Source organism: Notamacropus eugenii, chromosome 2 (assembly GCF_028372415.1).
Source record: "Notamacropus eugenii isolate mMacEug1 chromosome 2, mMacEug1.pri_v2, whole genome shotgun sequence".
In the NCBI taxonomy this organism is placed as follows: Eukaryota; Metazoa; Chordata; class Mammalia; order Diprotodontia; family Macropodidae; genus Notamacropus; species Notamacropus eugenii.
This window is the reverse complement of record NC_092873.1, coordinates 295,597,571-295,623,885: the sequence shown is the minus strand read 5'-3', so window position 1 is coordinate 295,623,885 and position 26,315 is coordinate 295,597,571. Positions and strand designations below refer to the sequence as shown.

General features: G+C 38.7%; 1 protein-coding gene across 2 annotated transcripts in view; it reads right to left on the bottom strand.

Moving 5' to 3' along the window:
* Positions 1-26,315, bottom strand: part of SLC22A15 (solute carrier family 22 member 15) — an 87,517-nt gene that overhangs the window by 17,528 nt on the left and 43,674 nt on the right. For both annotated transcript variants that reach the window (XR_011974813.1, XM_072644454.1), the window contains exons 5-7: positions 24,606-24,735; positions 9,194-9,409; positions 5,250-5,390 (exon numbers count right to left, since the gene is read on the bottom strand). Coding sequence is in view for 1 of the 2 variants with exons in the window: in XM_072644454.1 (XP_072500555.1) it covers positions 5,250-5,390; positions 9,194-9,409; positions 24,606-24,735 (487 nt within the window). In the remaining variant the exon portion in view is untranslated. The remainder of the gene's footprint in view (positions 1-5,249; positions 5,391-9,193; positions 9,410-24,605; positions 24,736-26,315) is intronic.

The window sequence follows — 26,315 nt, the reverse complement described above, 5'->3', positions numbered from 1 at the left end:
ATGTACAATATACATATATATTTCACATATATACATAAGTTAGCATTTTTAAAAATTACTTTGAAAGTATGATCTGAGAAGGCATCTATCCATAGTTTCCATCAGACTACCAAAGAGTTCCATGAGATAAAAAAAAGTTACGAACCTCTGCATTAATCAGAAATATTCTAAGGATATAACATGTTAAGTCTAATGAAGTTAAAAACATGAAAAAGACCCCATAAGCCATGGTTTTCATATCCCTAATATGGAGGTAATAATCTCAGGAATACCTACCTCATAGGGTTGTCATTGTGACATTCAAATGAGAAAATGTATGTAAAGAATTTTACAAAACTATAAAACCCAATTACTATTCCTATCAAAGTTATTATGTAAAACAGTTATCCTAGAAACAAGTTCTTCATATACAAGTGGAATATTCCTAAGTTAGGGTTTCACTTGACACAGAAGCATACTCAGAGAAGACTCTACTCCCCTCTTCATGTAGCTATGTTCCTTCAGTAAAGAAGGAAAACATTCTATATAATTTTGGCCCAAATGTTATACAATTTACTTATCTTTAATTTTAACTTTCCCCAAAATACAGAACTCAGAAGAAAAAAAGATCTTGCAGAGTAAACACGTCTGTAATTACGCTCATGCAGACATTTGTGGAGTAAACACGTCTGTAATAATTCTCATGCCGACATATTATTTGTAAAAACCCTCATTTAGAGCCTATTGATGCTTTACTTTCCCCACAATGGTAACAAGCCTAATAATCTGCTTTCCAAGCCCATGGTAAATATGAGTCAACAAAAAACAACAACGACAAAAAAATAGAAGCTGGGACTATTTAAATCATGCAAAAAGGAAGCAAGCAAGATGTGACCTTAGACAGTAAGGAAAGAGAGATAAGGACAACAGAGTACCCCACCCTCAATACCTGAGCAATCTGGGGTCATTTGGTGCAGGGGTAAGCAGGTGTATACATCTCAACAGTCCAATACAACTGATGCTCCTAAAGCCATACCTGAGTCAGCTCCAAGTAAAAAGGCAGGAACTGTGTGCTACATTTTAGTGGAGATGTATTTGCAATTTCATAAAAATCATCAAAACAAAACAAGGTTTGCCTCTTAAAGAGCAAAGCTTCAGTCATTAGGAACATCTGTCTTTATGGGAATTGCTCTTTTTCTCAAAGATGTCAGATAAGTAAGGTGTCCGTGTGAGTTCTTAAAAGCGGATTCATTGGGGAAATAGAAGTGGATCACCATCACCACTAACCGTCACCACTAGCACTGGTTGTATGGTGTATGATGACTTCTGACCTCCACTAAAAGCCTAATCTGATGCCTCATTTTTGTGGGAAGGGGAGAATGGGAGGTTATGCCAGGAGGGTGGGGGCAACATCAAGTCCTCCCAAGTTGGAAAGATTTCATGTACATGCCCAAGGATTGTCCCAAGATCTGTCACCCAGAGACAAGGTTGGGGCAATTCACTAACAGGGAGTTAGTCACTGAATAGGAATTTTGGGAGGGACTTGGGGAGTAATAGCAACTCAATAAACCAGATAGCAAGGCAGGGCAGGGCTAGTGGAGAAAGTGTCCATATGGTTAAAATCACTCATGCACAAAAGACTGAAGAAGGGTGTAAAGAATTGAAAGCAGCTGCACATTTTCTTTTTTAAATACATATTTAGTGATATCTTTTGTTTTTATATCACCTAAATTTCCCCCTGCCTCCCTCCCCCTCCAAGAGAGCCACCCCAAATAACAGCTTTGTATTTTATAGAATTCTATGGTCACTTCCATTCATATCTGCCTTCTGCCCTCCCTATTCGTGCTCAGTATAATTCACCTACTAACCCTTTCTCTTTACTTTTCTTGTTTGCCTATCCACTCATCCTGTCTCTTTTCTACCACTCAAGTCATGTATATTTTTACTGACCTAGCTACCTAAATTTCTGAAAGTATGAAACCGTATAGTACACATCCTTGAGTTAAATCTCAGGTGAAAGTATTGGACTTCAAGTCAGAAAATGTGGTTTTTTATCCCAGATCTGTTATGAACTACCTGTATGGCTTGGAGAAAACCATTGAGTTTCTCTGATCTCATTCCTTATGCTTGTGAGATGAAGAGGTTGGACCAAGGTCTCTTTCAGCTTTAAATTTTACAATCTAAATTTGAAGCCTAGTACTCAAGAGGTAATAACAGTATTTGGCATTGATGGATAGTTTCAAGGTTTGCAAAACAGTACAAGTATTATTATTATCTCAATTTCACAGATAAGGCAAATGAGGCTCAAAGGACTGAGTGACCTACTTTTCCAGGCTTTCCATACTTTATTCCCTTTTCTTGATGATCCAGTGTCATGATCCAGCTACACAAGCTTACTTACAATTTCTCAAATACCTCCATCTGAGTCTCCGTCATACCACTCACCATGGCTTCTTGGCTTCCTTCAAGAGTTGGCTCAAATCTCACCTTCTGCTAGAAGCCTTTCTCAGTCTCCCAGAGCTACCCATACCTTCCCTTTCGGATCACCTGCACCATTCTGGATATATCTTGTAAATATTCCCTTTTTAGAAGTTATATTCCTTGAGGGTGAGAGCTGATTTTTGCCTTTCTCTGTATCCCCAACACTTAACACAGCTCCTGGTGCATAGTAAGTACTTTACTAAATGCTTATTAACTAGATGAGTTGCTTCAAGTCAAGTAATTATCAAGTAAAATTCTGGAAATGATTTCCCAGTTTTCTGACTCTAAACCTAGGGATTCCAGCGAATAAATGCCTGTAACATCAGATATGGACTGACTAAAGGTGACTGTGGGCATACAACAGCATAAAATCTGGCGGAAAGCCCACTGATAGAGGCAACAGGAAGCCCATCCTTAGGGTGCCTTCCAGGACGGCAAACTCCATGAAGTCCCAACTTGTGTTTTATCTACACTTGGTACCTTCTAGGCAAATATTCTGTACATAGTAGGGGCTTAAAGAACATTTGTTAAATTGAATTAAATTTCAGGATTCAATAGCCAGGGGATTTAAGAGCCTCATTGAAGCTCATGCCTCACTGGGTAATGATCCAATGTAACTCAACTCTTCTCAATAATTCAAGTGAGGATTTTGCTGGTTTGCGGAGACTATGGGAAGCAAGTATGGGAGGTGGGTTAAGTGGTTTGTGGGGTTATTTTGCTGTGCTCAAGATCTGGCTAACTGCCATTCCCCAACTCATGAAAGAACATAGCCCTGCCTCAAAACAGACATCTGGCAGCTAGAGAATGAACAAATAATCCCATACCCATGGCCAGCCCTGCTGAGATCCCATTCTGCTCCTCCTCTAATTCTTCTGTATTTTCTGGCACTTTGGGGGACCAATTTTTGTCTCTTCTCCTTGGGGAATTTGCATCCTGACTCCCTCCTCCACTACTACTTTAGACTAAACTCTTTTTGGCAAAATACCAGGGCTCAGAGGTCAACTAAGCCCCATATTCTGCCAAGCTATTGCTGCCACTGCTCAAGCTTGGCTGAGTATCTGGTTGTGAAATGGTTTCTGGCCTGAAAGATCCATGGCCACACAGTGGGCTTGTGGTTAAGAATCCATTCCATGGAAAAGGTGGGAAAAAGCACTGGCACCCAAATAAGAAGACTGCAAAAAACTGAAGCCTCAGCTCCACCAGTTATTAACTCTGGGGCCTTAGACAAGGCAGTTACTGTTTGTGAACTTCAGTTTCTTCCTCTGCAAAATGGAAATGAGAAGATCATCTATCTTAAACTGGAAGGGGCCTTAGAAACCATCGAGTCTAACCCTTCCATTTTACACAAGAGAGTTCAGATAATACTTGTACTGTCTAGCTTATATGGTGGGGAAAAGATGAAATGACTGATTTCATATTGTATATTGATTTATTAAGCAATGCATGCCAATTTCTAGGATTCTTGTGAGGAAAGTAAGCCATAAAATGCCAGATGGATGCCAATAATAATAATACAAATAAATTTATTATAGAATCTATTTCCCAAGTGTTAGAGCTAATAATAATAATTATTATTATTATAATCATATAATAATAATAATAATAATAATAATAATTAGCCAGAACAGTTGGGAAATAAGATATTCTATTTAATTTGGTTTTTCTGATGAACTAACTTAGAGGTGCAAGTCAAAATCCTCTATAAAATTTACATTCTGGGGCTGCTCCTGATAAAAAGTTAAATGGCAGAATATATGAATCCCTTTATGAACTTCTTGGGTAGGGGGATGGAGGGAGCAGAGAGGGGGAAAGAAGCATGATGTGCAGACAAATTTGGGGCCTTAAATGATTAGAATTGAGTTTGAGTATAGGTTCTGCCACTTACTGACTTTGTAACCACAGGCAAATTCACTTGATCTCTGTTGGTCTCAGTTTCCTCCTATGTAAAATGGGAATAATACATAAAATCCATACAATCACAGAATTGTGAGAAAAGCCCTTTGTAACCTCTAAGTGCTACTTAAATGTGAATTACTATTTAAGGTGTTGTAGAAATTCAAATGATATTCTGATGGGCCTATACAATATCCACTGGGCATAGGTAGGGGCAACCATCTTTTTGAGATAAAAAAATGAACTTTTTCTGCTTTGCAGAGGAGGTAGACCATGGATGTGGAACAATGTATATACTGACACACAGCTGATCTTTTGATTAGATATGGTTAATTGGTCCCCCACTTTCTTATTCTTTTTTATAAGGGATGGTTCAATGGGTAAGGAAGAGAGATGGGATAGATTTAGAAATAAAGGTGACAGAAAAACGAAAAGCTAATTGTTGCAATTAAATGAGAAATCTGGTCCTCTCAAGTCCTTTTTGGGAGTTTGGAAAGGTCTCTGATTCCTCTAATCTGGTGCCTTTTTGGTAAGGACTTTCAAATACTCTTAGTTGGGAATGGTAGCTGTATTTATTGATAGGAATACCAGGTCCATCTTCCAGAACTCTTCAATCTACTGCACCATGTTTACTCAAAAGTCGTCAGATAATGACTTTCATTATTGGACTGGATATATGCAAAATTCAAACATGTCAACAAAGAAAAAAAATTCCATTAAGAAATGAAATCAGACTTTCCCATAAAAGAGACTGGAGGTTACTCCGTCACCAAGGACAAATTGGCAAATCCTATGTAAATGTGAGGACTACAGTACACACACACACACACACACACATACACACACACACACACAAATACACAAGTTGGACCTATCTCACATTCTTTTATACTCACCATTTGTGGTTAATCAAATAGATGCAGACAGGATATGAGGGAATCTCTACCAGCCCCGACAGGGCCAGGTTGGCATAAATATTTCCACCCAGATCTCCCGCACTGAGGGTTAGGCCATAATAAACCAAGCTGCACACAAACCTGTAAACGGGAACAAATGAAGGTATGAGGAAAGAAAGTACAACTGGGAAAAACCTGTAAGTAGCCATTTCGTGATGTTATATCAGACTATCAACTAAATATATTCACACCTCAGTCATGAACTTGATACTGGAGATTAACTCTGCTCCCCATAGGACAGCCTTAGTATCTAAGGCTATTGTATGGGGAAGAAAGTTTAGTCTTAGACTCTGGTGTATGCTTGGGCTTAGAATATAAATAATCACTGTGGGAAATCATGTTTGCTTAGAAAACAGTTTTGAAGCAAATTACAGATGGAGAAAAAATATACTTTTGAATAAAGGTGAATCAGATACCCCAGGTGGACGTTTCAGAGAGGAAGATCTGGACTCAATAAAAGGTGGAGGAAACAAATAGAACAGGCTTTCTCAGGAAATAGTACATGCCCCCTTCTTGGAGGTTCTCAAACTGAGGTTGGATGACTGACCATTCAAGAAGTAATTGCTATGGGGGAGGGGCATCTCCAGTCATCCTGATCTATATCTCACCACCGGACCTACATGGCTTAGGAGGATAAAGTGAGGCTGGTAACTTTGCACAGCCATGCCTCACTTAAATGCAATTCACTTGCAAATCATGGCAACACTTCCCTGATGTCATGGTCCACTTCAAGAGCTAAGGACAAACAACTAAAATTATAGAGGGAATCCTTGTTTTGAGGAAGATTTGGAATGGGTTATTTAGATCTTTTCCTACTCTCAGAATGTTCTCACATTCTCTTCAATGGACAATCAGGGAGAAAAGTCTTGCAGACACTATCAGGTGTGATACACCACTGCAAGTGAAACCCTTAATGTCTCCAGAATTCTCAACACAGAAACATGTTCATTTGTTTTAACTTTTGTGCAATTCCATCTTTTGGCTCAATTCTGCTTCCTGTGTGCTGAAGACTATTAAATGTGAAAACCATGTAAGGAAACACGCATGTGGAAATTATTTTGATTCCAGCCCTAGGAAACATCCAGGTCTAGTGAGCTGGGTCAAGATTATAGAGATGAATTTCAAAGTAGCATGGGAACCAAGTTGGAGGTTCAGTGAAGACAGTCAGGGAAAATGGTAGAAATAGATATGGCAGAGAAGATGAGGCAACAAAACCCCCAAGATATCATGGAGTAAGTTTTCTTGAAGTTGCTTGGAAGCCATAAATCTACATATAACAATCAGTCTAATTCTCACTGAGTTCTGGATATGACTGGGGAGCTTCATGTAACCTTTAGCAGTATGTTCTCAGGCTACCGTGGACCCATAAAAAGTCACCCTATCTGGTGCTTGTTAGGTTTGTGATAATGGGAAAGTCACTTAACCTCTGGGTCACAGTTTCTTATCTGTATAATGAGATGGTGAGTTTAGTTGGCCACTAAGATGTCTTCTATGTTTGAAGGTACAATCTCATGAGATTTTGTATGAACAGATATAAAAAATTCAGGTTTAATTTTGCATCCCACTGTCACATTTAATGGATCTTAAGCACTCAGAAGAATACCTCAAAAAGCTAAAATTCAAATAGGATTTTCAATCATTTTTTAAAAAAATAACTATACATGGAATAATTTTTCCCTACTATTATAAAAAAAAGAGATCTTTAGGAGATAAAATTTCTTACTTAAATCCATCTATCTATCCATCCATCTATTTATTTATCTATCTATAGATTTATATCTATATTATATATATTACATCTATATTTAAAAGATAAAATATTTTATTTATTTAAATCTGTATTATTTAAAAAATTTCTACCTGAGAGAAAAAAAATTATGTCAAGGCTCAAAGGGTGATGCAGGTTAAAGAATATTGGAGTCAGAGGACTCTATTTTGAATCTCTGACATTTATTACATGTATGACTTTGGGCAATTAATTCCTTTCACCTCCCTAGGCCTCGCTTTCCTCATCTGTAAGATGAGGGGGCTACATTGTTTCTGACATCCATCCCAGTTTTCAATTCATGAGTTATTTATGATTCTATGATTCCTAAATGCCACATTCAAGGTGCTCTTGCTGAAATATCATTGGATTTAGGATTATTATCTTGCTTTGAATTTTGGCTTTCCTGCTAAACATTTGTTTGACATGTGACCTTTCTAGACCTCAGTTTCTCATCTGTAAAATTAGGAGGTAGACTACTAGGGGTGGGGAACCTATGACCTCAAGGCCACACGTGGACCTCTATGTCCTCAAATGTGGTTCTTTGACTGAGTCCAAGTTTTATGGAACAAATCCTTTTATTAAGGGGATTTGTTCCGTGAAGTTTGGATTCAGTCATAGGGCTGCACTTGCGGACCTAGAGGGCCACATGTGGCCTTGAGGCTACAAGTTCCCCACCCCTGGAGTTGTCTCCAAGGTCTTCCTTCCCTCCAGTTCCCAGTGTCTATGACACAGGGATTCTTTGGACAGCATATGGTGTTGCAAAAAGAGAAGAAAAGGAGGAAGATGTCATCTTTATTCTGGGGTAGAGCACTGGATTTGGGCTCAGAGGACTGGATTTGTTTTGCTATATTGAAATAACTAATGGTGCTTTATTAAAGATCTGTTGTCATGTGCAAAGCACTGTCTGGTGATCTTGACATGTATTATCCTCTCTTCTGTCTAGCATTATTTATAAGATGATGTCCACATAAAATCGCCATCCTCATTCCAACATCAAGCATGGAGGCCCCATGGAGCCATCCATGGGAGCCACATTTGAACCACACTCAGTCCAGTGTAATAATCCAAATGAGACAGTTAGCAATGGCACGTTCATGTCAGGTTTACTGCAATTCAACACAAGGGAAAGGCTTTGCAAATCTCTATTTTACTGTGTGTCCTGAGCTACCACTGGCAGAGATGTGTACCCATAATGCATTACATGAGCTGCCCGCCTCCCACTAATTCAAACACAACCCAGTACAAACTGGAACCTTGCCAAGGTACTTTCAAAAATACCGTGATCTCCACCAGGGACAATGAGGCTCATGCTCTAAGGGAGAGCCAAGAAAATAGGGGCTGAAGGTTCTAATTTTTGCTTAAATCCCTAACTTGTTTTGGGCATATGCTTCAAACTCTTGGGACCCTAATTTGTAAAGTACATAAAATTTAACCTATCATATGTGGGAAGGAAAAGATGGGTCAAATTTTTTATGAAGTACTAGGCAATTCTGAACCTCTCTAAGATTCCTTGAGAGTACAGGCTTTAGGGGCAGCAAGGTGGTGCAGTGGATACAGCACCAGCCCTGGAGTCAAATGTGGCTTCAGATACTCCCTACTTGTGTGACCCTGGGCAAATCACTTAACCCTGATTGACTCAGGAAAAAATATGAGAGAGACAGAGAGAGAGAGAGAGAGAGAGAGAGAGAGAGAGAGAGAGAGAGAGAGAGAGAGAGAGGCGCCCCCCCATCCCCCACCCCCACTTAAGTCCTATTTAATTTAAGCCTCAGATAATGGTATTCATTCCTCTTCACTTATAATTGTTAGGAAGATTCACACAGAAATACCTTATTAGGAAAGATTTGTCTCTCCTACTATCGTTTACCCAGTCAAGATAAGAAGGCCTCTGCATTTAACATCAATTGTGGCGAGAGGTGATGCCAAAAGAAGGGGACAGAGCAACAGAAACTAAGGGACAAGGCTTGTTTCTCATGCAAACATTCCCGTGAAGATGAATGAATGAGGTAAATGTTTTCAGAAATGATTCAGACGGGACAGCTTTTCAACAGAGTTCTAGCAACTGGAGTTGTTCAGCATCAACAGCTTTTTAAAGGCAATACCCCAAACATATAAGTACCAGATGAACATCATGATGAGAGTGTGCCCCAAGAGGATCCTGTAGCGGAAGAGGTCCAGGAAACTGCCAGTCTCTTTGGAGATCCCCTCTGCTGGGGGCATCAGTGAGAAAGTACACTTCAGCTTCCGATTCCTCTTGGCAATGAGGTAGAGGGCATCTTCTGCTTCCTGGAGTCGGCCCTGAGAATATAACCATCGGGGGGACTCGGGAATGAATCTGGAAGAGATTTGAGAGATATGTATGTAATATATGTATTACAAATAATATATAAAATAATACAATACAAAATATTATAATTAAATATATCGGTAGAGAACTTTTAAAATTTAATGTAATTGAAATTATCCATTTTACACCTAATTCTGCTCTCTATCTCTTCTTTATTCATAAGTTGTTTACCTATCCATAAATTTGATAAGTAATATGTTCCATATTCTTCTAATTTTCTTGTAATATCTCTATATCTAGGTCATGTATTCATTTTAACCTTATCTTAATAAATGGTGTAAGATACTGGACTTTGCTCAGTTTCTGCCACACCGCTTTCCAGTTTTCTCAACAGTTTTCTTAAAACAAATAATGAATTCTTATCCCAAAATATTGATTCATTATACTTCTCAAATACAAGGTTAGTATGTTTATTTGCTGCTATAAATTGTGTCCACTCTGTTCCATTGATCTAACTTTCTATTTCTTACCTAGTACCAGATAGTTTTTACAATTACTGCCTTATAATATAGTTTAAGTTCTGGTATTGCTAAACCTCCTTCCTTTACATTTTTTTTTTTTTGCTATTTCCTTTGATAGTCTTGACTTTTTCTCCTTTCAATTTTTTAATTATTTTTTCTAATTCAGTAAAATAATATTTAAGTAATTTAATTGGGATGGCATTGGACATATAAATTAGTTTGGGTAAAATTGTCATTTTTATTATACAGGCCCTGCCTACCCATGAACAACCAATATTTCCCCAATTATTCAAATCTTATTTCATTTGTATAAAAAGGTTTTTTTTTTATAATTTTGTTTATATAGTCCCTGGGTAAAATAAAATAAATAAAAATATATAAATATTGAAAATAAAATATATTAATCTTTAAAAATATCTATTATAATTATATTATATATACATATACGATATGTAAGCACACATATAAACATACAAACTAGAACTAGATTACAAATTCAATGAGAAATATAAATTACAGATTATTATAGATCATTAGGTGGGTCTCTCTCATGCCAATCGCAGACCATCTTCTTTCTAACTGCCTTTCTCTCCCCCTCCCCACCTCTGCCATTTTCCAGTTCTGGAACCATAATCAAATCAATACTAATACTGCTCCTAGAAAGTAGAGCTTGCTCACTATCCCTATAAATTTTCAAAGGAAAATTCCTTTGTCTGGCTACCGCTTCCCCCATATGTGTTGTCTCTCCCATGAGAACATAAGCTCCCTGAGGGCAGGGACTATATTTGTACCCCACAACTTGGCAAAGTACATGTCATACAGTAAATGCACATTAAATGTTTTTTTTTTCATTTATTCATCAAGCACCTACTATTTTTCAAGTACCATGCTAGATGATGGGGATATAAAGAAAGCAATGACAGTGGTGGAATGGTGGTGGTAGTGTTGTCAGAGTCTAAAACTTATTTGCTATGTGACCTTGTTAACTTCTCTGGACCCCAGCTTGGTTAACTATAAAAAGGATGGAGCTGGAATAGCCTTGTAAGGTCTTTTCTAGCTCTAAGTCTATGATGCTTTCAAACTATCCTTCCCTTCAAATGTATGTTCATCCTTTGATGCTGAAGAAGACTATGCCATCGGAGATATGATGACGTGACTTGCACTTGACTTTGTTTTGAGTGAGGGAAGGCTGTGCAGGTCACCAGCCTCACTTCTCCTCCAGAGCCATCTGAATCCAGGATGACTGGGGATGACCCAGGATGAGGCAATTGGGGTTAAGTGACTTGCCCAAGGTCACACAGCTAGTGAGTGTCAAGTGTCTGAGGTGAGTTTTGAGCTCAGGTCCTCCTGACTCCTGCACTGGTGTTCTATCCACTGCACTACCTAGCTGCCCCCCTTCCCTTCAGATAGCTTAGATTTCAATAGGCTATCCTATAAGTTGAGCTAATACTCACAAAGCCACCAGGCAGTTCAGCTTCTCCTTGCTTCTGACCTGGACTACTACAGTAGCCTCCATAGTGATCTCCCTACCTACCTGAAGTCTCTCTGCCTTCTATTTCCCACAAAATCACCAAAGTGATTTCCTAAAATTCAGTCACTCCTCCATTCAGTCAAGTACTGTAGCTCCCTATTATTTCTAAGAACAACTAGCAATTTCTTTATTTGGTATTTGGAGATCTTCAAATCTGGCCCCTTTCCGCTTTTGTCTGCATTAATCTTCTCCAGTATAGTAGAACTAAAATGGCTTTCTAGATGTTCCTCATATTTTCACTTCATCTCCCAGTTCTGTAACCTTTATGCTGACCATTCCCCATGCCTGGAATGTACTTTTGCTTCCACTCTATCAATGACATCCCTGATTTCCCTCAAGTTTCAGCTAGAGCACCACCTTCTGCAAGAAACCCTTCCTAATGCTCTAGATACTAGTGCCTTTCCCCTAAGGTGACCTTGAATGTACCTGGTATACAGTTTTTACATACATACATACATACACACACATATACGCATGTGTATGTAGGTATATACACACGTTATTTCCCCCATTAGAACATAAACTCTCTGAAGGCAGGGACAGTTTTGCTTTTGTTGCTCTATTTCTGGCATGTAACACAGTGTCTGGCACTGAATAAAAGCTTGTCGATTGACTGTCTCTCAAAGCTTACTAGCTCTGAGTCCCCAGACAAATCACTTCACCTATCTGGTCCTTAGTTTTTTACCTGGTAAAAATAAAGGGGAAAAAAACCTATGACCTCAAAGGTCCCTTTCGGTTATAAACCTATTATATTCTGATCCTATGTCAGAGGTCCATATAAGATATATAATGAAATATGCATATATAATATAATAATGTGCATATAAATGTATATGAAAAAAATCAGAGTCCTTTCTACAGACAAGTATTATGTGGTGGGTGAACCCAAAATCATGTGAATTTTTGAAATTAGGACCATGTTTCTAAAATGGGAAGAAAAACATTTTAAAAATTAAAAAATCAATTGGATGATGATTTTAAAATGAATCTAAAGGTTTTAATTTAAAGGTTTAATAAACCCATAATATGAATTATGGATTAAGATTGGAAACTTCAAAAACACCCTACTTATCCCTTAGTTCCTACTTCAATTGCTTCATGAGTACCATTGATTATAATTGCTACTCAAGGCAACCCCCCACCCCCATAGGCATGCCAAAAAGACCCCTATGACTAAACTGATGTGTTTTGTAGATGGAGCCACCTGTCTTTAATTAGGTCAAGCATCCCTGCCCCAAATATGCAAAACACATGAAAGGTTATTCAAGACCAACCAAAATGACCAGTCTTCCATGAAGTAAAATTACACTCACTTCTCACAAAGGAGTAAGCAAAACAATGAAACATGAAGAACATTTATGAGGGAATCCAAGTGAGAAAATCAGTCTGTTGAGATGGTAGAAAGCACTTTCACTTGTGCAGGAACATTTTTCACCTGCTTCCCTGATCTCAGGGGCAACAGTTCCAATGGCCTGGAGGAAATAAATGATTGTTTTCTATATTAGTTTAGGAACTGTCTCTAAATAATTACATATGTTAAAAGTGCGACTGGGGCGAGTCATCAAACCTCTCTGGGCCTTATTTCCTCATTTGTAAAATGGGCAGGTTAGACTAGATTTCCCCTAAGGTCACTCTGAGCCATGACTAAGTAATTTTGTTATCATAAAAAGAAATTATGGGATTCTGGAAAACCAACCACTCGGGAAGCCAAGCCTTGATCAGAGTAGTGAGTCATCTAAGAGAGTTTGTGGGGAGGATTGGTAGCTAAATGCAGAAAAACCATCAACATTCATTGAACTACCCAGAGAAGCCATCTTGATGTTGTAAAGGAGCTACAAAGGGTGCTGAGATCAGAAGCAGAGAATGCTCATGGAGAAAGGAGGTTAAAAAGGGGAAATGGCAGCAGATTTTCTTAAGGTATGCAGACTCTAGGGCAGGGAAAACGAAGCTCAAACACTGCTTGATATTGCTGATGCTCCATAGTGTGGTAGAAAAAACTCTAAATTTGGAATGTAATGACCTAGGCCTGGCCCACAGACTTTTTCCGTCTCCCTGACCTCACTAAATTACTTCACAAGGCAAATCATTTAGCCTTACTAAATCTAGGATTCATTGCTGCCTGCACTTGGGCAGTCTGTGAAACAAGGCAAATACTTGCACTACCTATCTCGCAGAGTTATTTTGGCAAATCAGATGAGCCAGTGTATACAAAATGCTTTATAACCATAAAGCTCAATACAAATGTCAGCTACCGTTAGGTCGGAAAAAGAGACGAAGAAGCCAAACTGGCAGAGTGGGCCTGTCAACTGTGCGATAAATCTGCTGAAGGCCAGCTGAGCAAAATCTGGCTCTGGGTCAAGGGCAAGTGGTGAAAACTAGAAGAATTCCATGAAAATATTTCATCTAAACCTCCAGAAAAGCACAAATCAGTGGAGAAGTCCTAAAATCTAGTGTCATAGAGATCTGGAGTTAGAAGAAATGTCATAGACTGTCTAAGTCTATGACTTAGACATCATTTTTACAGATGAAAAATTGAGGCTGGAGGGTAAGTGACTGGCCTTTGGTGAGCCAGGCAGTAAGCATCTGAACCCAGGCCTCTTAGTCCAGAGCCAAGACTTTCTATTATAACAAGCTCGGAGGGCAGATAATACAGGATGAAGATAGAACTTCCAAGGGGATTTGGTGCCATTGGGTGCAAAGGGACTAGCTGCCTCATAGGATAATGTAACACCCAAGGAAAGAATTTTTAGGGGCTCCATAGAAAGTAGATGAGTTCCAGAAGAGCTGAGAAGTCTAGCAGCTTTGCCAAATCAGATTAATTGAAGCACTGAGAAAGAGCCTAGATTAACACCCCGCACCAATGGTTTAGGGCCAGCTGACTCAGAAGAAAAGAGGGGATCAGGTCAATGGACTGGAGGATGGGGTGGAAGTCATGAGCAGAAAATCAGACATACCCAGATCTAGCTTTTGTTCCATTTGCATGCACTTAGCAAAAGAGAAGAGGGTTCATTTTTAAGACTTTTGCAGCTTTATTACTTTTCCTCCCTAGCTCTGAAAGGGTTAAAAGAAAAAAGAACAAAACAACAAGTCCTTAATAAACATCAGTGAAAGCAGGGTAGAGAAAAAAGTGGGGAATAATTTGTAATAATGATAATAATGACAACTAACATTTATGTGGTTCTTATGTTCTAGTCAAGATCAATCAAATCAAAAAGATCAATAAAAGGAAGCTTCTGTTTATTATCCCTAGTCATTTTAGGGAGAAGAGAAGGAAACAAGCATTTGTGAAGCACCTACTATGTAACAGGCACTGTGTTAAATACAAGTATTACCTCATTTGATCCTCACAACAAACCTGAAAGGTTGGTGCTATTACTATGCCCCATTTTATAATTGAGGAAAATGAGGCAGAGGTACTTGTATCCTTAGCTTTTAGTATAGTGCCTTATCTATGGTAGGTATTTTACAAATGTTTGATGATTTGAAATGACTCACACAACCCTCAATGTTTTCCCACATCCGGACAAAGCTCAACTGTGCTATCTGCAAATGGCCTGGTTTCAAATCCACCTTGATTACCGCCATCTGGAAGACTGCAATAGTTCCTAACTGGCCCAGCTGCCTCTCCTCTCCCTCCTCCAATCCATCCTTCATACCTATTGCTAGGACAACCTATCTGCTTAGATCTAGTCATGCTACTCTGCTGAAAAATCTTTAAGGGCTCCTCAGTGTCCATTGATTGAAATGAAAATTCCTTATTCTGGCATTAAAGGCTTTTATGATCTAGGGCTTTTCTACTTTTCTAGCCCACTGTCATATTATCTAGAGCCATATGTAATATACTCCAGCCAAATAAAACTATTATTTGTCTCTGAACATACTCTGAACTTGTGGGGTACTCTATGCCAGAAATGACCTTCCTGTCCCATCTTTAAAGGCAAAGGCCTTTCAAGTCCACCTCAAATCAACGTCCTCTTTGAGGTCTTAAAGGATTCCTCTCTGTTGGTAATGACCTTCCACCTTGCATCTTATAGAACTTCATTTTAGAAATGCTCAAATGCATTCAATACTACAATGTCATGTGTACTTCCACTAAAGCCTTGTTATAATGTCTCATCCTGGCCTGGAGATGACCTTCGGGCCTCAAAGGCTGTGCCAGTGGAGCATAAGCTTCAATAGGTCCTTCCAAACAAGGCAAAGCTCTAAGTATGGACCCAGAATCAACTGTATGTCTCTTTAAGGTTTGACCTCGCTACATTTGGAGAAATTCATTTCCAGGTAAAATAGGATGAAAAACAACTCTCTAAGATTATCTTCTTGTTGAGGGCCAGGGTGGAGTGCAGTTGACAAGATCAGGATAGACCTTTGTGGACACAGTTCTTTGAGACGGTGCTCATTATCATCAGGAATGGCTCTCCACGCCCTCTGGAGGTTGTTGTCTCCATGAGACAAACTAGAGAATTTCAGAAAACAAGAGATACGTAAAATAGATGCCCTGTAGGCTAACAGTCTTTAAGACAATAAGACTGATCTAATCAAAAGGACAGGAGCAGAATGTCACATAGACTTGAAGTTTCTGTCCATATATACCCTGACCCTCAGCTCAATAAACGGAGTTGGTCTTTCTTCTCCTGCCTCCCGCGTCTTTCTTCTTCACCACATCACCGAGCCATGTAGGGATGCAGGCTGTCCGCTACATCTTCTAACCATCGAGGACTGGTGACCTGTACTGTTACTTTCTGTTTACTCTGTTTTTATCTTGAATGGACCAATTTGTGTATATTTTATATGTATATATTTCCCATTTGGATGGGCGATCCTTAAGGGGAAAGACTGTACTTAGTAAGAAATACTTAATAAATGTTTGTTGATTGAATTGTGAAAGGAATGCTCATGCTCATGAATTGCAGATTCTTGAAGTAGGGGGGCATTACAATTATCTGTGTAAATGTCTTTGCCCTCTATAGATACATGTGGTCCTTGTCAGTGAACATCTAGGTTTATGTGGTCCCTTCCTGCTCCACTAAGACAGAGATTATGCCTTTGTAAGACTTCATCTTGGGCAATACCTAGGACAACGTTCTGTACTAAGCATGGGCTTAATAAGTATTTGTTGAATGGACTATAACATTTGCCTGTGTATATCTGTATGTACACACTTAGATACACATGTACACACATACACACATGTATGTATTATATACAGATATACATGTATACACATGCACTTATGTACATGTATGTGTATGTATACACATATGCATACATATATACACATATGGGGTGTGACTAAAATGTAATTGAATACTTTTTAAAGTAAACAAGCCAGAACATAAACAAATGTGTATTTTCCCTTTCAAAGTACATGTCAGTGGCTGTCATGGTGACACATCCTATAATCCCTGCTACCAGGGAGGCAGAGGCTGGGGAATTTCTTGAGCTCTGGAGTTCTGAGCAGCATTAGGCTAATAAGCCAATTAGGTGTCTGCACTAAGTCTAGACCCATAGGGACACCAGAAGCAGAGGGCCAGCATGATGCCTAAGGAAGGGCAAACAGGCCCAGGTCAGAGACAGAGAGCGGGTCAGTGTTCTCAAGATGATCCACAGTGGGATTGGGTCTATGAAGGTCTGCTGCACTTCCAACCTGGGCAAGATGGGGAGACCCAGTATCAAAATTAAAATGACAAAAACAATAATAAAAAAAACTAAGTACAGTTTCAGTGATTTGTGGAGAAGATATTTTATTCTAAAAATGCTGCCCCTAGTTATAATATTTTTTTTAGAGCTCTTACTTTGGAACTGCTTTCACACCTTGTTTATGAGACAGTCTTAGTAATTTACTCAGAAATCATTTTGTACCCCAAATAGTACCATATACCTTATTCACCAGCACAGGTTCTGAATAACCTTCAGTTATTTAAGAAAAAAAGAATCTAGTCTGCTGGATAAGTTGGGGGTCAGCTGAGCCACCTCAGAGCTTGGCAAAGCACAAGGGCCGGCTAAAAAAGTTGGGAAACTACTGGGTTTATAAATTGCCTCTGCAGGAAATTTCAAAAAGAGGAAATTCCAAAGAAATACATCAAGCAATGGGCCACATTCATTAAATAAGTGTATTATCTTTCCCAAGAGACTGTTTTAATGGCCAGGATTTCAGCATAAGTATTCTGGTACCTTTGTTTAAAAATGATTAAATTTCATCAGGAAAGTGAAATATAACCTAGTCTAAAAAAGTCTTAGTTTGTGATACTTAGTATCTTATTAATCGTTTGTTGTGGGGTGGAAGGAGAAGTGTTCAGACCTATAGGGAACTCCCAGTGTGGAGACTCCCTCCACAGATACAGATATATTTCTCTCTGTATCTTCGCTGATGTCCATCACTGAACTGCACCTGACAGCCTCTGACTGTTGTTGTCAGAATCGTATGAGATACATACTCAAATTGGTTTGTAACTTGTAAAGCATCATATAAATGCTAGTTGTTGGTACAAGCAGGGCAGCTAATAATTTCCTGACTTGCTTTGCTGATTATTTCATCCTTAGAAAGGCGAAAGAATCAACATGAAGAATTAGTTGCTGGGGTGAAAACAATCAGAACCTAGGTAGGTAGTAAATACCCCATCAGAGACTTTGTATTAGAAAAGGAACGGTCAAGTCTGACATATGCCCTAAGTCTTAGATGAAGAGATTTCAAAGTTTTCATAGAAAGGAAAGATAGAATCCCATGGCCTAAAACTCTACAGGAAAGGTCAGGCCAGGAGGGACAGAAAATGCTAAAGAATGAAATTCTGGAAGCAAACAAATTTGAGGAGTAAGAAAAGGGAGAGTTGTCTATAACCTAATGCAGATGCACAAGGATCTCATCGACCAATTTAGATCAATAAAAAACAATGTAATCGAGGCGCTAGTACAGCCATCCTTGACTCCTCACTTGTCACCTCCTATATCCAGTCTATTGTCAAGTTCTACCATCCTACCTTCATAGTATTTCTTATATACACTTGCTTCCTGCCACCATCCTACTGCAAGTCCTTATCACCTAACACATAAGTCTGCTGATTGGTCTCCCTTCCTCAAGTCTCTCTCTATTCCAGTCCATTTTCCACAGCTGTCAAAGGATCTCCTAAAAGCATAGGTCTGACCAGATCATCCCTCTGTTCAAAAAAGTTCATTAGTCCCCATTGCTTTGAGGATCAAATAGAAAAGCCTGTCTTGGCATTCAAAGCCCTTGATAACCTGGTCCCTCTTAACTTCCAAATCTTCCTTCACTTTACTCCTACCACATACTTTGGAACCCAGTGACACCGGGCTCCTTATTGTTCCTGGCACAAGGTACTCCATTGCCCATCTTCAGGCACTTTTATGGATTGTCCCCCAAGTATGGAATTCTTCCATTCTTTATCTCAACCTTCGTGCTTGCCTTTAAGTCCCAGATAAAATTCTACCTTCTGCAAGATGCCTCTCTGTTATTCCATCATTTCCGTCATGTCTGACTCTTCATGGCCCCATTTGGGATTTTCTTGACAAAGATACTGAAGTGGCTTTCCATTTCCTTTTGCAGCTCATTTTACAGATGAGAAAATTGAGGCAAATAGGGTTCAGTGAGTTGCCCAGGGTCACACAGTTAGGAAGTGTCTGAGGCCAGATTTGAACTCATGATAATGAGTCTTTCTGATTTCAGGCAAGGCACTCTATGTACTATGGCGCCACCTGGCTGCCCCAGAAGCCTTTCTGGATCCCCCTTAATGTTATGACTTTTATCTGAAGATTATCTTCAATTTATTCCATATATAGCTTATTTGTACACAGCTGTTTGCATATTATCTCTCCTGTTAAACTGTGAGTTCCTTGAGAATAACAATTATTTTTTCTTTCTTTGTATCCCCAGAATTTGGCACAATGTCCAGCATACAGCTGATGACTAATAAATTCTTATTGATTTGACTTTACCTAGATTTTAGGAAAGCAATTAGCAAAGTCTCTCATATGATTCTTGTGCAAAAGATGGAGAGATAAGGGTTAGATGATGGTGGACTTAAAATTAGTTGACTGGCTAGAACCAAAGACTAGCTGTACAATGATTTTACGTCAGCTTGCAAGCCGTCTAGTTCAGTATTATGTAGATCTGTGTTTGCTTTATGACACTTAATATTTTTATCAATGTCATGGATGCTGGCATAGATGGGCCACTTCTCAATTTGCAGATGACACAAAGTGGAGAGGGGCAGTTAACATAATGGATCCCAGAATGGAAACTTATAAAGATTTTGACAGGTTATTGAACCTGTTATTGAACCACTTGGATCAGGAAATGACAAAGATGGAGAATCCAGACTGGAGATCTCCAGGACCATCTAATCTTAACTCAGTGCCACATCTAAGGAAAGACAACAATAATCTAGCGAATAGCCAGCAGATGGTAACAAAATGGTAAAGAGTACATTTCCCTTTTTGTGATGTTTTGTGTTCATCATGTCCCGTTCCTTTTGTCTGCCTTCTGGAAGAAAGTATTCAGAATCTCAAGGTATGAAGCTTCTGTACAGTTTCTAAGGCTCTGAACTTTTTCATTTCTCAAACCTGAGCCTTATTTTCCACTATATTTTTCATTTTCCTCTTCTGTGCTGACCTTTGCATGGATGTCTTAGAATATCAAAGTGTAGCTGACTTGGTTTAGGACCTTTTTTGGTGTCATGGAATCCTTTGGCAATCTGGGGAAACAAGCCTATGCACCCCTTCTCAGAGTACTTCCAAAAATGCATCATATAAAATACATGGGATTACAAGGGAAACCAATCTTGAGAAACATTTTTTTAAAAAGTTCATGACCCCAGGTTAATAATCCCTAGTTTAAAGAATACTGTCTCATTCTTCATAGAATTTCTCTAATATCTTATCCTTTGCAAGAGATCAGCAGCTCCAATTACCTTTGAGAAGCATCAAATTAGTGTGGAATAGTGGAAAAGGCACCAGACAATTCCACTTGGGACAACTACTAACTATGAGATCATCTGCAAATCATTTAAACTCTCTGAGACTCAGTTTCTATACTTGTAAAATGCAAATGATAATAGTAATTACAGTGCCTACCTCACGGGTGATGAGGACCAGAGGAAATATTGGGCTAAAAGTGCTATATAAACATTAACTATTATTTTTATTTCTGCTTCTCATAAACAATACAAGATATCCAAGTATTCCATTAAATTATGCTTCATATTGCATAGGAGGGTGGGTGATAAAACACAAATTCTTCAGTTCTCTTGTTTGCCTATCCAAAAATTGTTAAAGAGCCATCCTTCCATTTACCTGCAACTTCCTTTGTCTTCTGATGATGTCTGTCATGGAACTGCTGACACTGATAAGATTCAGTTCCTCAAAAAAAGTGTCCATTTTTTGGTCAGTTGACAAAGGTTTCAGAAAGATTGGTTATAGTTAATGTAATGATTATGAAAATTATGTGTGATTCTTGGAACTTCTTCTACAACTTGAAAGCACAGGGCCAGGGCCATTTTTGCTTCATGGATTGTAATAGCCAAAGATTCATCATTTAGTGGTCAACCTAACAGAGATGAGCCCTTCTGTGCTAGGTAGGCCTTTAGAGATATTATGGTCAAAACAATAAAACATAGTTTCCTTATGCTAAGAACTCTTAAAAAGATCAAATGTGATCACAATTGGGTTAAGAAAAAACTACACAAAAATCTTGGAAATTTCAGAATAGTTTAGGTCTTTTATATTTCCTTTTAAAAAAAATCACCTAAAAATAAAAAGAAATTTATTGAGGCTATTAAAAAAACACAACCTATTAGATGGTTCAAAGAGGCTGTTATGGTCCAGTCTGCAGAGAGCTAGCATTGGAACCAGGAGCAACTGACATCAATCCATGCTTCTGACATACAGTGGCAGTATATTCTCGGACAAGTCACTTAATTTCTCATGCTCTATCTAGACAGGTCTCTGATCCTAGTCATTGCAGAGAAGGTGTGGACCTACACTGGTAGAAAGAGTTTCATCATCTGGGATTCCCCACATCATTGAAATGAAGTATCCAAAACTTATATTGAAGGTAATCTCATATTTCCTTAACTCATCCTCTGTGCTCTAAATTTTAAAAAGCAATGGATTAAAGGAAATCCTTTATTATAAGACCACATGATCACAGATTTAGAATTAACTGCTGGGGATGAGGAGACATAAAAGGGAAGGTCAGTTTCAGTTAGTGAAAGTTCCTTATAGACAAGCACTGTGCTAGAGTCAACTAAATCCAACAAGCCTGACCATATAAAGTACTGTGATGGATGATAGGATGCAAAGAGAAATATCCCATAAATCCTGTCTCAAGTAGTTTACAGTGTAAAGACAAACACACAAATAGAAACACAAACTGTGTGATAGCTGCAGGGATGAAAAGGCAAAGAAAGGGCTATGAGAAACTGTTGGGGGAAAAGACCACTTGCACCTAGGTGAGATGAAAGGGAAGGTGAAAAGGGGAAAGGGGTGTCAGGGAAGGCAGTATTATTAGGACATGGTGCCCAAGTTGGGCCTTGATGGAAGGAAAGAATGAGGTTCATTCCCATCATGGGAGAATGATATGAGCACAGCGTAGATCAAGGGGCGAGTAGATCAAGAAATGCAAATGAAGAGACAACTAGTTCAGCTGAAACTTATGAGTATGTGCAGTGGACCATTTTGAGTTAAGACTGGGAAGGTAAATTTGAGCCAAATTGCATAGGGGTTTGCCATGCTAAAAGCAGAAGTTTTTGCTTTATTTATAAGGCAAAGGGCAATCACCGAAGGTTTCTGGGTGGATAAGTGATGTGATCAATGTATGCATTAGGAAAATGACTAGTGTGAAGGGGCAGATTGGAGAAAAGAGACTGGAATAAGGAAAATTGGCTAGGAGACTACCTCAAATGAATTAGGTTATTGACTTTCCCAAGTGAGTTAGGTTATTCTAACCCTAGGCAAGGAGGCCAGGGCAGCTACAGTGTGAGTAGACAGCTAGGGGCAAGCGAAGAAGCAAGATTGCTAAGGTAGAATCTACAGAATTTAGAGTGTGAGTGAAAGGAAAGAAAAGTCAGAGACAGCATATCGGTTAAAAAAAAAGCCAGAGTAACTTGGAAGATGGCGCTAGAACCAGAAATGGAGAAATAAGTGAGAAGAGCAAGAGTTTGGTGTATTTTTTGGGAAAGGATAAAGAGCAGAAAAAAAGATTAATTCAAGTTTAGATGTATTATTTGAAGGGCTAGGAGGACACACTGGTAGAGTTAAGTTGCAGGTGGTTAGGACTAAAGTTTTAGAGTCATGTGTAGGTAAAAATTTGGAAATCCCATGGGATGGGGCCATTAAAAGAAAAAGGAAGAAAGAAGAGAGAACAGGGAGGAGGGAAGGGGGAAGAGGGAGGAAGGAGGAGAGATGGCAGTTAAGAACGGAAGCTTCAAACATACCTTTCCAATACACAATGCAAATTTATGATTCACAAAATATTGCCAGGCCCGAGTAAGTAAGGATCATCTTCATTAGCACATTCATTGCATTCAAAGGAATGTTTCTCAGATGTTTGAGAAATATTCTCTTATAGGTTAAAATGTTTCCCTTTCACTCTTTACCTATTATTTTGGTACTTATGTACTTCTTCCTCCTCCCCGCACAGACTACAGAATATTAAACTTTGGTCCAGCTCAGTCGAAACAGGTCGAGATTCTGAATGAATGAAGTTTAAATAAACCTCTATAGAAAGATTAGTCATTTTATCAAATGAGTTAATGTATGTAAAGTGTTACTCAAGCCTTAAGGCATTTTATATACATAGATCATCATTACACATAAAACACACTCCAGCAAAGTTGGCTATTTTTTGATGCTGACTTTCATTATAAAAAATTCAAGTTCTGGGCTCACAGAGTAGCAAAACACTCTGATGCAAATGGGTTTAAGATTGCCAGGTTTATAACATGGTGTATCTTTTGAGCTATGGCCGTGGGAATAGTACCTCACAGTACTTTGCTGACTCCACAATCTCCCTTCTACTGCTGATCTCTCTTTGTTGGTCACTTCTTTCAGTCAAGTCTGACTCTTTGCGACCCCATTTGAGGTTTGCTTGGCAAAGATGCTGAAGTGGTTTTGCAATTTCCTTCTCCAGCTCATTTTACTGATGAGGAAAATGAAGCAAATAGGGTTAAATGACTTACCCAGAGTCACACAGCTAGTAAGTGTCTGAGACCAGATTTGGACTCAGGAAGAGGAGTTTTCTTGACTTTAGGCTGGGTCCTCTATCCCCTGCATCTCTTAGCTGCCCATTGCTGTTCTCCCTCCCTCAGATCACATGAATTTCTCCCATGCTTGCAGATCCTATGGCTTATACATTTCCAAATTTAACAACTACAATTGCTTTTGGCCTAAATAATACATCTAAAATTCACATTTTATCAGTAGGTACTACAAGATGCCTATAAATTAAAATAAAAAATCATTGTTTTCAGGTGCGTTATATTTTTTATTTCTTTTTGGGGGGATGGAGTTGGTGTTCAGACCTGAAGGGAACTCCCACTGTGGAGACTCCCTCCACAGATGCAGATCAGCACCTCCATAGCCCATAGGAATGGAGAATTGCCTAGGACATCGAGAGGTGAAATGACCTATCTAGTGTGCTCCCAAAGTAGTCCTTGAACCCAGGTTTTCCTGACTCCAAAGCTATGCCCCTACCCCTTACAACATGCTGCCTTCAAGTTATATAAAAAAAATCAGTTCTCTATTTTCACAATCCTGTAATATAAATTTCATATCAAGAGCTTTATATCTATCCTTCTATTTATGTTTATGCATGTTACCATCCTTCTATGTATCTATGCATTTCTCTGTCCTCTCTACTCTCTCTCTCTCCCCTTTTCTCCTTCAATCTATGCATCTTTCTCTAGCCTTCTATCTATCTATGCATCTATTTCTCTAGCTTTCTATCATTCTCTATTTCTCTCTGCCCTTCTCTGTCTCTCTATCTTTATATCAAGAGTTCATTTTAAATAAGCATCCATACAATGCATACATTAATCATCTTTCCAAAAGCTGCAAAGTATTAGAGAACTGATAAAGAATTACTTCTTCATCAAGCAAGGCAAGCTCCCACCGGGCAATAGCGTTCATCTTCCTAAGATACTACTGTAACAGATTAAGTTAAAATTAAAGAAAATGAACTTACAATGACAAGAGAAAGACCACTGTTCCCTGGAGGTTAACCACAACTGCAAGTGTCCTCCAGGAGCGAATGAAGTATCCTAGCAGAGCATACTGGGCAATTCCCACCGCAAAAAACAGCCCACCGATGGATCCTAGTTCACAGAGAAGACAACTGTTACTAGAGAAAGAACATTCCACAAGATCATTTCTGATCACAAATAGTATGAGAATTCCTTTCCTGTTGTAAGATTGTCAATGAAACTGACAATTAAAGGACAATATAAAAATGGAATGACATGCAAATATCAAGCAATGAGAGCTATAACCTGAAGACTGGGAAGTGGACAAATCAGTGGGACAGAAGAAGTGAACATGTGAACCATGAGAGTACAAGTACTGTCACAATGGCTTTTAAGAAAGCCCTCAAATTATTTTGTTATACTAGAATTTTGTTGTATTGAAAAATGATTAAAATAAGTAGGTCAATGGCTGGAGCTTAGAAATCAGTTAAGGGGCAGCTAGGTGGCACAGTAGATAGAGCATCTGCCCTGGAGTCAGGAAGACCTGAGTTCAAATCTGGTCTCAGACACTTATTAGTTGTATGCCCCTGGGCAAGTCACTTAATCTCGATTGCCTCCACACAAAAAAAGAAAAGAAATCAGTTAAGTGGAAGTTTGGAAGCTTTTGTTTAATTTATTTTTCCTATCATATTAGATTTGACCTATGTTAGGTGGAAACAACTAGGATACCATATAACTCCTTTGAAAGATTAGGCCAAGGCACAGAAATATCAGCCACAAACCAGATTCTAAACACTTTGGAAGCAAGAGGAGGGGTACAGAATTAAATTATCTTTCCAATACACAAAACATACATCTTATACATTACTCTTTCCCCCCCATTACAAGTATTTTCACAAGATGTATTCTACATAACAAAGCTCTTTCTAGGTTTCATTGTTGTTGGGTCCAACTCTTCATGACCCCATTTGGGGTTTTCTTAGCAAAGATATTGAAGTGGTTTGTCATTTCCTTCTGCAGCTCATTTTACAGATGAGGAAACTGAGGCAAACAGGGTTAAATGCCCAGGGTCACACAGCTAGTGAGTGTCTGAGGCCAGATTTGAACTCAAGGAGATGAGTCTTCCTGACTCCATACCTGGTGCTCTATTCACTAAGTCATTTAACTGACCCCTAGGTTTCAACGTATATCCCCAAATAATAGAACTTCATGTATCTAAAAGATAAACTCTTCAGCCTAGAATTTAAAACTCTTCACAATGAGACCTCATCCTATCTTTCCAATATTACTTCCCATTATTGCCTTTCATGCACCCTATATTCTAGGCAAACTGGAATGCTTGGTATTTCCTGAACATAGTATAACATCTGTTAACTAAAACTTTCCCATCCAGACTATAGCTGTGGTTGTAGTATCTTTAAAAGCCAAATGGAATATTGAGCAGAAAAGGTAGTTGGCAGTTCCTACTGTAAGTCTATCTATAATGTACTTCTTCTAACGAAATCAGAGGAGATGTGTTTTATCTTTTACCTGTGAGGAATTATGAGATAACCTGTGGAGAATACAGGGAAAAAGAAGGAAGAAAGGCCTTTCTTTCTGAAACTATCTTAATTGATATATTGTGGAAAATAATTTAAAAAGAATTCTATCAGGAGTTATTAAAAAAGTGGCAGTCTACTGTTATTCTGGAAAGGGTTTCTTACAATGCTTGA